Source organism: Lissotriton helveticus, chromosome 8 (genome assembly GCF_964261635.1).
Source record: "Lissotriton helveticus chromosome 8, aLisHel1.1, whole genome shotgun sequence".
Classification (NCBI taxonomy): domain Eukaryota; kingdom Metazoa; phylum Chordata; class Amphibia; order Caudata; family Salamandridae; genus Lissotriton; species Lissotriton helveticus.
In genome coordinates, this window is record NC_136069.1 from 1,592,132,340 (window position 1) to 1,592,145,915 (window position 13,576).

General features: G+C 45.4%; 1 protein-coding gene across 2 annotated transcripts in view; it reads left to right on the top strand.

Moving 5' to 3' along the window:
• Positions 1-13,576, top strand: part of CLPB (ClpB family mitochondrial disaggregase) — a 1,099,187-nt gene that overhangs the window by 283,060 nt on the left and 802,551 nt on the right. For both annotated transcript variants that reach the window (XM_078658618.1, XM_078658616.1), the window contains exon 5: positions 12,480-12,608. In XM_078658618.1, coding sequence (XP_078514744.1) covers positions 12,480-12,608 — 129 coding nt within the window. The remainder of the gene's footprint in view (positions 1-12,479; positions 12,609-13,576) is intronic.

The following is a 13,576-nucleotide window of genomic DNA, read 5'->3' on the forward strand; positions in this document are numbered from 1 at the left end:
CCTTATCAGGCGTGATGACGTCAGTTCCCTTTTTTCCGCGTCTTTGACGCTAACGGTTTTTTGGGATCTTCTGCGATACTTTTTATTCTTATACTATTACAGTGTTGCTGTTTTTCCTTTATTTCTTCTTCTTTCATCGAAGATGCCGTCGAGGAAAACAGGCTTCAAGCAATGTGGGTCTTGCGCTAGAATGATGTCGATCACCGATCCGCATGGCGACTGCTTGTGGTGTCTTGGATCAGACCACGACGTTAAGAACTGTCGGTCTTGTTTCAAAATAAACCCTAAGGCACTACGAGAGCGTGAGGCAAAACTTCTTCTTGCGAAGATAAAAGGAAGAGAGACTGGGAGATATTCGAGGTCGACGTTGAGACGCTCGAAGTCGAGACAAAAATCTCGTTCGAAGTCGAGGTCGGCATCGAGATCGAGATCCAGAGCGAGGTCGAGGTCCGGAGCGAGATCGAGGTCGAGGTCCGGAGCGAGGTCGAGGTCCGGAGCGAGGTCGAGGTCCAGGGAGAGATCGAGATCTGGGTCCAAATCGGCTTCGGGTCAAGCTTCGAGTTCTTCGAAGAGGAAGCACAAGAGGAAGAAACACAGCTCTAGACATCATTCGGGGAAGGAGTCCTCGGATTCGAAGAAGAAGTCTCGTAAACATCATAAGGACTTCGTTTCTCCTTCTCCTGCTCAGTCTCTCGGATGTTCCCCGACTCCGGAACAAGAACCGGATCCGATGTCTCAACATTCTTCGGAGCATGAGGAAGAAGAGGAGATAGTTCCTCAAACTCCAACTCCGATGGAAACTCCTGTGGATCAGGAAGGTCAGAATGAGCCTATGTCGGAACATCCTCCTTCAGATCATCCAGTAGGTTCGTATCCTCCTTTTCCTGGTCCTGGACAGGACCCCTCGCATTTCCTTAATGCGATGTTTGGAGTTTACTCCAGAGCAATGTACCCCACTGGAGCACCTGTTGGTCCCATGGGTCCATTGGCTTATAACTTGGGCATTCCTCAGTCTTACGCCCCAGCTCCATTTGTGCCATTTATGCCGACGCCTCTTACATCTTGGCTCGGTGCGGCTCCACCGAGGTCTTCGACTCCGTATGCGGCTTCGCCGACTCCGGATCGACCTCGTGGTTTGGATCGAGGTACCACGCCTATCCGTGAGTCTCGTCTTCCAGTTACCCCAGCTCCTCGCTTGACGTCGGAACCGGCTCCGTCGGAGTCGTTACCGGATCCGTCGACTTCGGTTCGTGTGGAGTGGTCGAGACGCAGGGCTCAGCGTCTCTTGGAAGAGAAAAGGGGTGAAGATTCTGATGTGGAAGAAGGGGAGCTTCTTGATCATGATGATTATTTTGAAGACCTACAGAATGCTAGTGGTCTGGAGCTCTCTCCTGAGTGGGGTTTGCCTTCAGTTTCTGATGCACCATCCAAGGAAGTGGCACCCTACCATGTTGTTATTAGGAAGGCTGCAGATCTTCTCAATTTATCTTTGCCTACTGTTGAGTACAAGCCCAACATCCTTACAGAGGTTTTGCACTCTCCTTCTTCTATTGTTGAACCTACACTGCCGTTCACTGATGCTCTGACTGATCCGATAAAGGAGGTCTGGAAGAGACCATTGACTGCTCCTGCTGTTTCTAGGTCTGTTGCAAGACGCTACAGGGTGGCTCCTGGTGACCCTGAATTTCTCTCTTCGCATCCTTCTCCGGAGAGTCTGGTGGTGCAGGCTGCATGTTCTAACAGGTCTGCAGGTTCGTTTCCTCAGGTACCAGCAGACAAAGACTCAAAGAAATTAGATCAGTCTGCAAAGAAGATTTTCTCTTCGGGTAGCATGGCCCTAAAATCTACTAATGCTACTTGCCTTTTGGGTAGATATGTCCATGCATTGATGGATTCTGTGAAGCAATTATCATCTAAGCTTCCAGAGGAGGATAGAAAGAACTTTAATGAAGTGGTCTCGGATACTCAGGCTGCAGCACGCATGGTTATCCAGAGTGGCATGGACACAGTTGATTCTGTTGCCAGGATTATGGGCTCTACTGTTGCAACCAGGAGAGCCGCATGGCTAAAATCCTCGGATTTTTCTGCAGATGTGCAATCCACGTTGCTAGACCTACCTTTTGATGGGTCTGGTCTTTTTGGGAAAAAGGCGGATGTCGCACTGGAAAGATTTAAAGATAGCCGGGCTACTGCAAGGTCTTTGGGTCTCCAGATGAGAGGATCGACAACTAGGAAGTTTAGAGGCTTCGGTAGATCTTCCTTTCGTCCCTTCAGGCAGGGCCAACAGCAACAGCAACAGCAGCAGAACCCTCTGTACAAGTCCTATAGAGGTAGACAGAAGGGTCGTGGATGTGGGCGTCAAGTCTCTTCCTCCTCCACTTCCTCCAATAATGCCCAACCCCCACCCGCATCAGCAAAGCAGCCCTAGATCCACCATTCTGGATCATGTGAGTCCGGTAGGGGGTCGGCTTACTCATTTTCTACGAGATTGGGAATCGGTTACATCAGATCTTTGGGTTCTCAATCTCGTAGAAAATGGGTATGCACTTCCTTTTCAGGAGTTCCTCCCAATTACCCTCCTTGCCAAGGTTATTGTTCGAAGGACCACCGGCTTCTCCTGCAGGAAGAAGTCCTGGCTCTGTTCCGAAAGGGTGCAATAGAGGTGGTTCCAGAGCAGGAGAGGGGTCAGGGATACTACTCCCGGTATTTCCTGATACCCAAGAAGGATGGCAGGCTTCGACCAATCCTGGATCTCAGGATTTTGAACCTCTATCTCAAACAGGAGAAGTTCAAAATGCTCACCCTTGCTCAGGTTCTTCAAGCGCTGATGGAAGAAGACTGGATGGTGTCGATCGACTTGTAGGATACGTACTTTCACATCCCAATCCTGAAGTCGCACAGGAGGTATCTCGGTTTTACGGTGGGATCGCAGCATTACCAGTTTGCGGTCCTTCCTTTTGGACTTACTACTGCGCCTCGAGTTTTCACCAAGGTGATGGCGGTGGTGGCTGCACATCTCAGAAGGTCGGGGATTCCTGTTTTCCCCTACCTGGACGACTAGCTGACCAAAGCAGAGTCGCCGGAGAAGGTGCTCCATCATCTGCAAGAGACAACTCTGTTGTTACACAGGTTGGGTTTTTCAATAAATGTGCCCAAGTCTCACCTGGTGCCCTCCCAGCGCAACCGGTTCATAGGTGCGGTACTGGACACTACTGTGTGTCGTGCATTCCCTCCTCCTCAAAGGATTCGCGACATACAGGAAATGATTCCTTTATTCTACAATGGAGCGGTTGTGCCAGTCCTGAAGGTCCTTCGTCTGCTCGGTCTGATGGCTTCTTGCATTCTGTTGGTCAACCATGCACGCTGGCACATGAGGGCACTCCAGTGGTGCCTCCGCAGGCAGTGGTATCAGCACAACGGAGATCTCAGGGAGTCAGTGAGGATCTCCAGAGAAGCTGCAGCGGATCTATCTTGGTGGGGCGTGGAAGACAATCTGTCTCAAGGAAAGCCTTTCCAACTGCCTCCATCGGTTGCCACCGTGATCACGGATGCCTCCACTCTAGGGTGGGGTGCTCATCTGGGGGATCTGGAGGTCAAGGGTCTTTGGTCTCCAGAGGAAAGGTTGCTTCATATCAACCTTCTAGAGTTGCGGGCGATACGTTTGGCGCTCAAGGGCTTCCTCCCTTCCCTTCGCGGTCAGTCAGTTCAAGTCCTGACGGACAACACGACCGCGATGTGGTACATCAACAAACAGGGAGGAGTAGGGTCGCAGTGTCTCTGCAGAGAGGCTCTGCGTCTCTGGTCCTGGGTTCAGGACCACCAGATTTGTCTGATGGCAAATCATCTGGCCGGAGTTCTGAACGTTTGTGCAGACGTTCTCAGTCGACAGTTCTCTGCCGATCACGAGTGGAGGCTTCACCCAGAGGTTGTTCACGACATCTTTCAGATGTGGGGGACTCCTCGGGTGGACCTATTCGCCACTCACGAGAACGCTCATTGCCTGTCATTCTGCAGTCTCCAGTATCCGATGCAAGGAGCTTTGGGGGACGCGTTTCAGTTGAGTTGGGGCTCACAACTCCTTTACGCGTTTTCCTCCCATACCTTTGATTCCTCGGGTTCTGAGGAAGATTCGCCAAGACCGGGCCCAAGTCATATTGATCGCCCCGGATTGGCCAAGAAGGGTGTGGTACACAGACCTTCTCCACCTCTCCTCTCACCCGCCGCTCCGTCTCCCTCACAGGGCAGACCTCCTCTCTCAGATGGAGGGACAAGTTCTACACCCCCACCTCCAGACATTACACCTTCATGCCTGGAGATTGAGCGGGGCAACTTGAGTTCTTTTTCTCTCCCTCACGATGTGGTGGATGTCATTCTTTCTGCCTGGCGTGACTCCACTAAGTCCATTTATTCGTATAGGTGGTCAAAATTTGTCTCTTGGTGCATGGAGAGGGATGTTGACCCTTTGAGGGCTCATTTGTCTGACATTTTGCAGTTTGCTCTTTCTCTGGCGCAGCAAGGATTTGCTGTTGCCACAGTCAACGGGTATCTTTCAGCCTTGTCGGCATTTCTCTTTTTGCCGGATCAGCCCTCTCTTTTTAAGTCTCCAGTGGTTTTGAGATTTTTGAAGGGACTTCTTTTGTGGTTCCTCATTGGGATTTGAATCTTGTGCTGACGGGTTCTCCCTTCGAACCTTTGCACAAGTGTCCCATGAGACTTCTTTCTTTTAAAATGGTTTTCCTCGTTGCAATCACCTCGGCAAGGAGGGTGAGTGAGCTTCAGGCTCTTAGTTTGGAGAAGCGTGGCTCAGTGGTTAGAGGCGGCAGACCCGGAAGCTGAGATTGGCCGTGGACCAGGGTTCGATTCCCCGCCTCGGCTGGTCTCGGGCTAAAAAATTCTACGGACTTGATAATTCTCGTTCCGGTGCCTACTCAACTCATGGGGTCACACTCTGCGACTCTGGGTAATAGCTTGCTTAATCTCCACTACGGCCCCTCGCGGCGGGATGCCTGGCTTTCACCTTGTGGACACCCTGCCGGGGTATCTCACAGGGGAATACCAGGACGGGTTCCCTAAGCAAGCGCTTAGATACCGTGTCGGTGATTTGTGCTATATAAATACATGTACATTTACATTTAGTTCCAAGCCCCCATTCCTGTCCATTCATGCTGAAAGGATGGTTCTTAGGACCAGGGCTGCTTTTCTGCCTAAGGTGGTAACTCCCTTCCATCTTGGACAATCCATTACCCTTCCTACCTTCTATCCTCCCCCTCACCCTTCTAAGGAGGAAGAGAGACTGCATCGCCTGGACCCTAAGAGGGCGGTGTCTTTCTATCTGGACAGAACTAAAGACTTCCGGATGGATGACCAGCTGTTTGTTGGTTTTGCTGGCTGCAAGAAGGGCAGAGCGGTGCACAAGCGCACACTTTCCAGGTGGATAATCCTGTGCATCAAGATTTGCTACTCACTGGCGGGTAAGGACCCTCCTGAGGGTATTAGAGCACATTCAACTAGAGCAAAGTCTGCAACATCTGCTTTGTCTAGAGGTGTACCTGTTAGGACATTTGCAGAGCCGCGACTTGGGGCTCTCCACACACTTTCGCGAAGCACTACTGCTTGGATACCGAGGTGAGGAGGGAGGGCCACTTCGCACGTTCTGTTCTCCAAGATTTCCTGGTATAGCAGAGTGGACACCCTCCTCCGGGAGTTGGGACTGCTGTGGGACTCTATTCACAAGGTGAGGAATCCACACGGCAGATGTATCTATCAGAAGAACAAGTTACTTACCTTCGGTAACGCTTTTTCTGGTAGATACAATATCTGCCTGTGGATTCCTCACATGCCCACCCGCCTCCCCGTTGTCCACTCTGTTATACCTGGTCTTTATGTATATATGTTTGCTGCTTTTGTGCTATTTCTACTGCACACTTTGTGTGTGTAGCTAATTTGTATGTACTATGTACACTGTATATTTGCATATTTGCTGTCATTGGTCCGTCCGTGTGCCTCAAAGGCACGGAAAAAAGGGCGGAACTGACGTCATCACGCCGGCGTGGGCCTGATAAGGAGTCGGTGACGTCAGACGGAGTCACGCGCGAGGTTGTACTCCTGTGACGTCGTCCACGTCGGCGTGCTACGAAGAAAATATCCGAACGTTGCTGACGCAGGGGGATATTCACAAGGTGAGGAATCCACAGGCAGATATTGTATCTACCAGAAAAAGCGTTACCGAAGCTAAGTAACTTGTTCTTCAGGACCAATAGTGGTAGGTGAAAGTGATACTAGTTTACTAAACTTTAGCAAGCAAGTGTTAGAAAAAGGGAAATTTTCAACCTGTTTCTTTTCTTCAAGGTCACGATGTACCTGTAAACCAAACATTATATATACATACAAACAAAGGGAAAAATAGGGTAAGGGAGACATATAACGTAGTGAATACACTACTTGACAACACAAGTTGATGCAACTGAAAAATGGCAATACTTCATAACCCCCAGTAAATGGCAGTGTCAACTCTCTCTTTCTCCACAAACGTGTACCATGTAAAAAAGAAGGTTTTTGATTACTGTAGTGATGGTGTGTCCTACGGTCATGCACCGTAAAATGGAGCTTAAGTATCTCCTTTCAATCAAATAACCGTTTTTTTAAAACGAAGTCATCAGGCTCTTTTAAAATATGCACTATGGTAATGTTTCATGCAGTAAGATTATAATGTGTGTGTTATATACAGAAAATCATTTCTTATGTGACATTCCCATTTTTAAATTCGTCAGAAATAGATCATATCGTGCGCGCTTTGTGAGGGTGTTGGAACGCTCATGCCGTTCTACTACTCGCGCCCGAGTGCGTACCTGAAGTGTAAGTCAATTACACCTCCTTCGGGTGTGATAAGGGCTTCGAGGGGGCTAGATGAAGAGGAACATATGGATATTAACAGGGTAGGGTATATAATACTTGCGGTTGCGTTGCTGGAATTTTGTAGGGTCGGTACCTAACGCTTCGCTCCTCGCGTTAAGCTGCAGCTGCCTCTTGTGACCCGGAAGTAGCAGAGCTCCACTTCCGGGTCGAATATGAAGTCCCGAGTCCAGAGTAGTGGAAAAGGGACTAACTGTCTGCTATTGTCAAATGTATCGTTATGTTCGAAAAAGTAATTATAATCGATACACAACTTCAAAAATGCCACTTGGAAAACGGGAGTTTGTTTTAAATAAAATATTGACATAAGGTATTTAAATAGAGTTCGCAAATAGTATATTTTGCGATTTTTCGGAAGGACTTATTACTCGGCTGGTTTTGTCTCTTATCTCGGCTCTAGGACTTACATTTCAGGGCTCGAAAATTCCACTCGACCGCTCGCACAGTCGAGCTTAATTTAACAAGGTCGAGCTGTTTTTAGGTCCTACTCGCCCTTTCTGGCGAGTAGGAAAACAAACCAACTTTTGTCCTCTGTCTGTGAAAACGGAACAAATGTGACAAGATAACAAGATTTAAAGGCATTTTTATTGCTCACAAAGTTAATGAGCAATAAAGATGCCTTTAAATCTTGTTATCTTATCACATTTGCTCCGCTTTCAGAGACGGAGGTCAAGTAGGCTGCAGTTAGGTCGAGAATATTTTTTAAGGTACTAGTCCTGCAGGACTAGTACCATTTTGGGGATTTTTCGAGCCCTGCATTTATTTCTCATATTTTATAGAGACAATCAAAGGGACCAAATCACAGAATAGACTGCGGGGAAAGGATAGTGTCTGCATAATACTCATAGGGAGGTGGAGACGATGTATAGATAACTGTACTGTATAATATCAACAGGACCAACAATAGTGCTTCTTTTAAAATGTACAGCTTTAGGATAGACTGTCAGAAAAATGTTTGATCATATTGATTTGAATGTGGCAAATTGTACCTCTATGAGTAGATGGTTTTAGGTCTGTTTGAGAACATGGTTTTGTTGGCAAATTGTCAGTTCTTATCTCAGCAGACTTAGCCAAGGAATGTTGTCATTCAGACCTCTCGTGTCTCTCCCCAATCGATGTATCCAACGTTGTTCCTTTTCAAAAAGGATTCTCTCTGCGTTGCTGTCCTTTATCCCTAGAGTTTCAAGAAGGATCCAGTTGAGTTCATCCACTGTGTGGTTCTTTTCTAAGTAATGACTGGCCATCTTGGTTGTACTCTTTTTACATTTAACGTTGCTCCGGTGTTCCCCAATCCTTTGTTTGACCTTCCTACACGTCATACCGATGTAGTTAAGGTGACAAGGGCAGGTTATCATATACACTACATGACTGGTGTTGCAGTTAGTGTGTTTCAGTATCCTCCATTTGAAATTGGGAAGTAGTTGTAGTTCTTTTGTCGGCTGTGTCAAATTGCAAACTGAGCATGAACCGCACGGGTAATGTCCAATGATTGGGGGGTTCCCCCATAGAGTTGTTCTTTCTCGTTGTTTGACGGGAGGTGGTCTTGTGTGCACCAAGATATCTTTCAAATTTCGACTCCGTTTGTTGGCAAATCTCGGTTTTGGCCAAGAGAGTGTGCCAGACGTGAGGATCCTCCAGTTTTTGTTGATGATCTTCTTAACTTTGTCAGTTACTGGACTGTAGGTGGTGACACATGTGGTTAGGCTCTCTAGTTCTGTTTTTGTTGTGGTCTCTAAAAGACCTTCTCTGTTTTGGTTGCGCGCTCGTTTCTTGCATTTATTTACCACTCGCCTTGGGTAATCTCGATCTTTTAGTTTTTTGCAAAGGTCTTCTGCTTGGGCCCTGTATTCAGTGTTCTTGCTACAATTCCGCCGTAGCCTAAGGAACTGGCTGTAGGGGAGATTTTCCCTCAAAGGGCGGGGATGAAAACTCTTAAAGGATAGGAGACTGTTCTTCGCTGTTTCTTTGAAATAGGTGTTATTATTAAAGCGTCATTCCATTCCACATGGTTTCTCCTTTCTGCATGGGTAGTCCGTGAACGTTCCTGTGCAGTACTCTCTAGAGGCCACTGGAGGCTTCTTCTCCCTCCAATCACCCACTACGACCCCCAGCCCCGAGAGGGAGGCCTTTAGCCTCTAGGCAGGCTGGAGAGGCTGGGTGAGAGTCAGTCTTCTTGCGCAGGTAGACACACTTCACAGCTCCCACACATCAGAGTTCCTGTAGGGGTGTTTCTGGCTCCATCTCCACAGCAGACACTCTGTCTTTTCAAGTCTGCTTGAGCCAGTAGACCGGGTCCCCTTCCTCTCCTCCTCAGCGCCCCGTCCTTACTGTGGACTCCAGGCAACAGCCAAGGTTAGTTCCCTTGCATTTCTGGTGCTTGCTTACAGCAGTTTTAATATCTTTGAGTTCCTTGGTGCTCAAATAGGTGTAATTTCTATTATTTATATATGTTTCTGTTGTCTATATTGCTTGATTTTGCTCGTAGGATAGTGTCACTCATAATCTTTCATACGTGCCCATTTAAAGTTGGTGCTATATAAAAATGCACACATTCTACTTGCCACAGCTTAAGGGGCAGTGGTTGTGTAGAACGAGACAGTGTACTTCAGCTGTATTCACACATATAAATTACAGGACATTTAAAGGATCACTTGTTTAGTGACCTACCTAATCCAGTGGGATATTTCACTGAGCAGTTCAAAGCCGCAGCAGACATCACAAAATACTTCTACTATGTCTGTTGTTCGTGCTTGTTAGAGGTTGCGGACTGGGGAAACAGGGATGTGTGTTTTTCTCTGCACTCGAAGCCCCTTTATATCTAGTGCTTCACAGGCTGTGCATATATGTGTGCATTAATTGCTTATCCTATAAATTACAATTTATGTATGGACGACATATTTTCAAAAGGGAAATTTTTGCATTACATTTACTTAAAATGTTTCTAATACAGCATATGTTTTTAAGTTTGAAAAGCAGAAGCATAATTTGCTGTTCAGAGATTGAGTATTTTTGGTATTTACGACTTTGAACTATTGGTATTGTAAATGCCAATGCGTTTTATTTATGTTTCTTTTTTTAAAACATAGATAAAAGCCATTGTCATTTACAATGCCAAAGTTTAAGCTATTGGCATTGTAAATGACAATGCCATTTATTGATCTGTTTTCAAAACCAACACATGGATGAAGAGTTTGTCATTTCCAATGACAATGGCTCAAACTTTTGCAAATGCGAGACCTATTGCATTGCAAATGCTTGTTTTCTTTGCACCTGCAGGGTCACGTCTCGGTCCCCGTGTTAAAAATTGTGGGAGGGACAGTTCTTAGGGCGAATTATGGTCATGTTTGGCGGATCTGCACCATCTGAACCTTCTCTATGGGAAAAAGTTGGACAGTCCCTTTCACTGTAGAGAGGTGAGGATTCTGGGCCAGATGTATGAACATTTTGGCCAATTGCAGATGCAAAATGGCTGTTCTCTATGTATGAAAGGCTTTGGCATTCACAATTTAGGTAATTCCAATTTTTAGCGATTACCTAAATTGCAAATGCAAATAGGGAATCGCAATTTGCGAATCCCCATTGCACATGTAAGAAATCTTTCCTAAATGCGAACATGTGCATTTAGGAAATGCTAATTACCACCAAATTCAAGTTGATGGTAACCATGTGCGAATTTTGAAAAATGCATTTTTCAAAGTGCCATGTTGCGCGCACATGCCCGTAGTGCATGTGTGCGCTTTATGTGTGCACTATTTCCATTTTGGGGGTACTTGAGGTGGGCCTTAGGCCCCCGGGCACCCTTGGCTTTTTATTTGCTACTTTGTGGTTACCAGTTTGGTAATCGCAAATTAGCAAATGCAATACCATTCAATCCTATGGGCATGTAGGCCCTTTGGAATGAAATGAGTCATATCATCTAATTGCAATTCGCTACTTACCGAATCGCTATTAGGTAGTATTAAGGAATCACAAAATATTTTGCGATTCTTACACACATAGCATTTTACTATTCAAAACAGCGATTTGGTAAAAATCCTATTTCAGAATCGCAATATACTATGTACATACATCAACTCTCTGTCTTCTATGAAGAGCTTGATGCTGAGGCCCTCCGCACGCTCGGCCACCCCCACTAAGAGGATGTTGTTCCTCCAGGATCTTCCTTAGGCGTCCTCCAGGCGTGCTTGTGTTGCTGTGTTCCACAGTTTTTCCATCATGCCTCTGAGGAACTTCACTTATCTCTGGAATGTGGCAATGAACTGTTCAGTGTGTGGGACTATTCCACTCATTGTGTATACATCCCCTCTGATTAGACTGAATCCCACAATAACAGAGTCTATGTTGTTTTCTAGTGTGCCCACTTTAAGGGTGAGTTCTGAGTTCTCACCTGGTTGTGTTCCCCCAGCCTATTTGGTCAGATGCCCAAAAAGCACTGTCTCTTACCAAGTCTACCAGGCCAGGAGCACTCAGGGATGGTCAAGTTCCTCCCCTCACCCCCAAAATCCCACACCCCTCTGATGTCTATCTAGGCGATAGGCCCGGACGTGCTAGATTTGTAGGATTCGGGTATGGATTTTGTTAGTTGGAAATATTTAAAGAGCCGCGTCATTTTTAGGTAAGAGCCCAGACGTACATTAAAACGTTCCACTGGTTTCATTTATTATTTCTTGATGGACTTCTTTAGCTTTTGCCAGTGGTTTTCTCATTTCTTTGGTGGGTTTTTGTTATTGTGTAGTTGTTTCTGTGCCAGGTTCAGCATCCTCATCTTTGTTTTGTGTGTGTAAAATGGAAGCACTTGCATTCACAAGCATACTTGAATCTTTTGTCTCTCTATTGCTTGGAGTGGGTAATCAAATCATTTGTTTTTATTTTTCTCTAAGGTAGGATTAAGGCTTTTATGTAATTGTAAAATGCTCTTCAGATTTACTTTATTGCCTGTCCGTAATTTGTGAGTCTTTTAAACCTTGATTGTTTTTACTGTGTCTCTCGCCCAAATATTACAGCGCATAGTTATTTTATGCAGGGACTGGTACTGTAACAAAAGTAAATTTGTAAACCCTGGAAGCATAAAACAAAGAATTAAGGCATGATATGGATTGATTTATTTCTTTTAAATCGTTTGCTAAATCCATTATTATTATTATGGCTCATAACTGAATTTCAGGCCTTTCTACGTGACCTGTGAGCGTGCTCTGACGTTTTGGTTTTCTATACATTGTTGTAAATATTGTATCTAATGATTGCTAACTTGTGTGAATAACTATTTATTTTACATTTTCAGTATGAGTGCTTGGTGCATTTACAGAGGTTATAAAAATGAACGTATTCTATCATGAAAGGTTAAGTCAATAAATGGTATTCCATCCTGGATTTTCTAAAGTACTAGTCTGAAGGCAGAATGCATTGTGTATGAGTTACTTCTTAGAAAATCTCCTAGATTGTACTTGATTTTTCTGTAGTTGGTGTAACCATGTAGACATATACATTGGAAATGATTACATCAGGAGCATATTGATCATAGTCCTGTATAATGTACTCTTTTCTTTTCTTCTCTGCTCTCAATGCAGTACTGGTTACCCGGGAGGATGAGTTCAGTAGCCGCCTCAACAATCGTGTCAGTTTTAAGGGATGCACTGCCCTGCACTATGCGGTTCTTGCTGATGACTATAGCACTGTCAGAGAACTACTGGAAAAGGGTAAGGCTAGAAAGTATCATTGAAGTGTTTGTTGTCTGTATTCATATTTCAAACATCTACAATTTGGATTCATTTCCCTGGAACGTATCTAAAAAAAAAAGATCCATCTTCCCTCTTATAGAGGCAATTTTTAATTCCTAGACTGATGGATGTGAATTCTTTCTGAAAGAAAATATGAATTTACAGTTAAAATGTTCTGTCTTTTGGAGTAGATTAACCAGTCTTTGATCCATGTATACTGGAACTGACTCTGGATAAAAGTCAGTCTACCTCTTGTGAGAGTTGGCTTCATGCATTTGAGTGAAATCAACGGTAAAATGAGATGTGAGCCTCCCTGACAAAGGTGTGGCCAATGAATTTGACCACTTGACAGCCCGGCAGTAGATTCTTCTGGAATTGCAAACTTTTTACCTTAATGACTACCGTTTTTTTTCCTGAACACGCATAGTCTATGTTTATCAGCTCTCAGTTCCAAATTTGTCAGACAATATTAAGTAGTGAGAGGCCTTAATTTTGGTTACAACTGTTTGAGCCACAACACTACAGGAGGCAGAAATCACGTGATGTCTCTTTATTGGGGTGGAGACCCCACCTGGAGAATGAGTATGTCAGTGAATCAGGTGTCTGACCTTATATAATTTACATTGTGCTCAGGACACAGCATGGCACTATAGGTGCGCTTTCTGTTGCCGAGGGAAACACCTGTCCAGCTCGTAATGGCTGACAACAATTCTATGCACTAGGTGAAGAAGAGAGATGTTGTTGCCATCAGAAGTCGGTGTGTGGAAGCCGCACACTTGTTGATATGGGTCTTGTACAAGTAGATAAAGCTACCAGTCAGTCATCTGGCATACATTTTCAAGCACTCATATGGAAGAGATTCACAACACTCAAAAGGATAGACAGCAGGTTACCGCTGACCAATAATATTAATAAAAATGTATAGAGCACACAGTAACCCAGAGTAT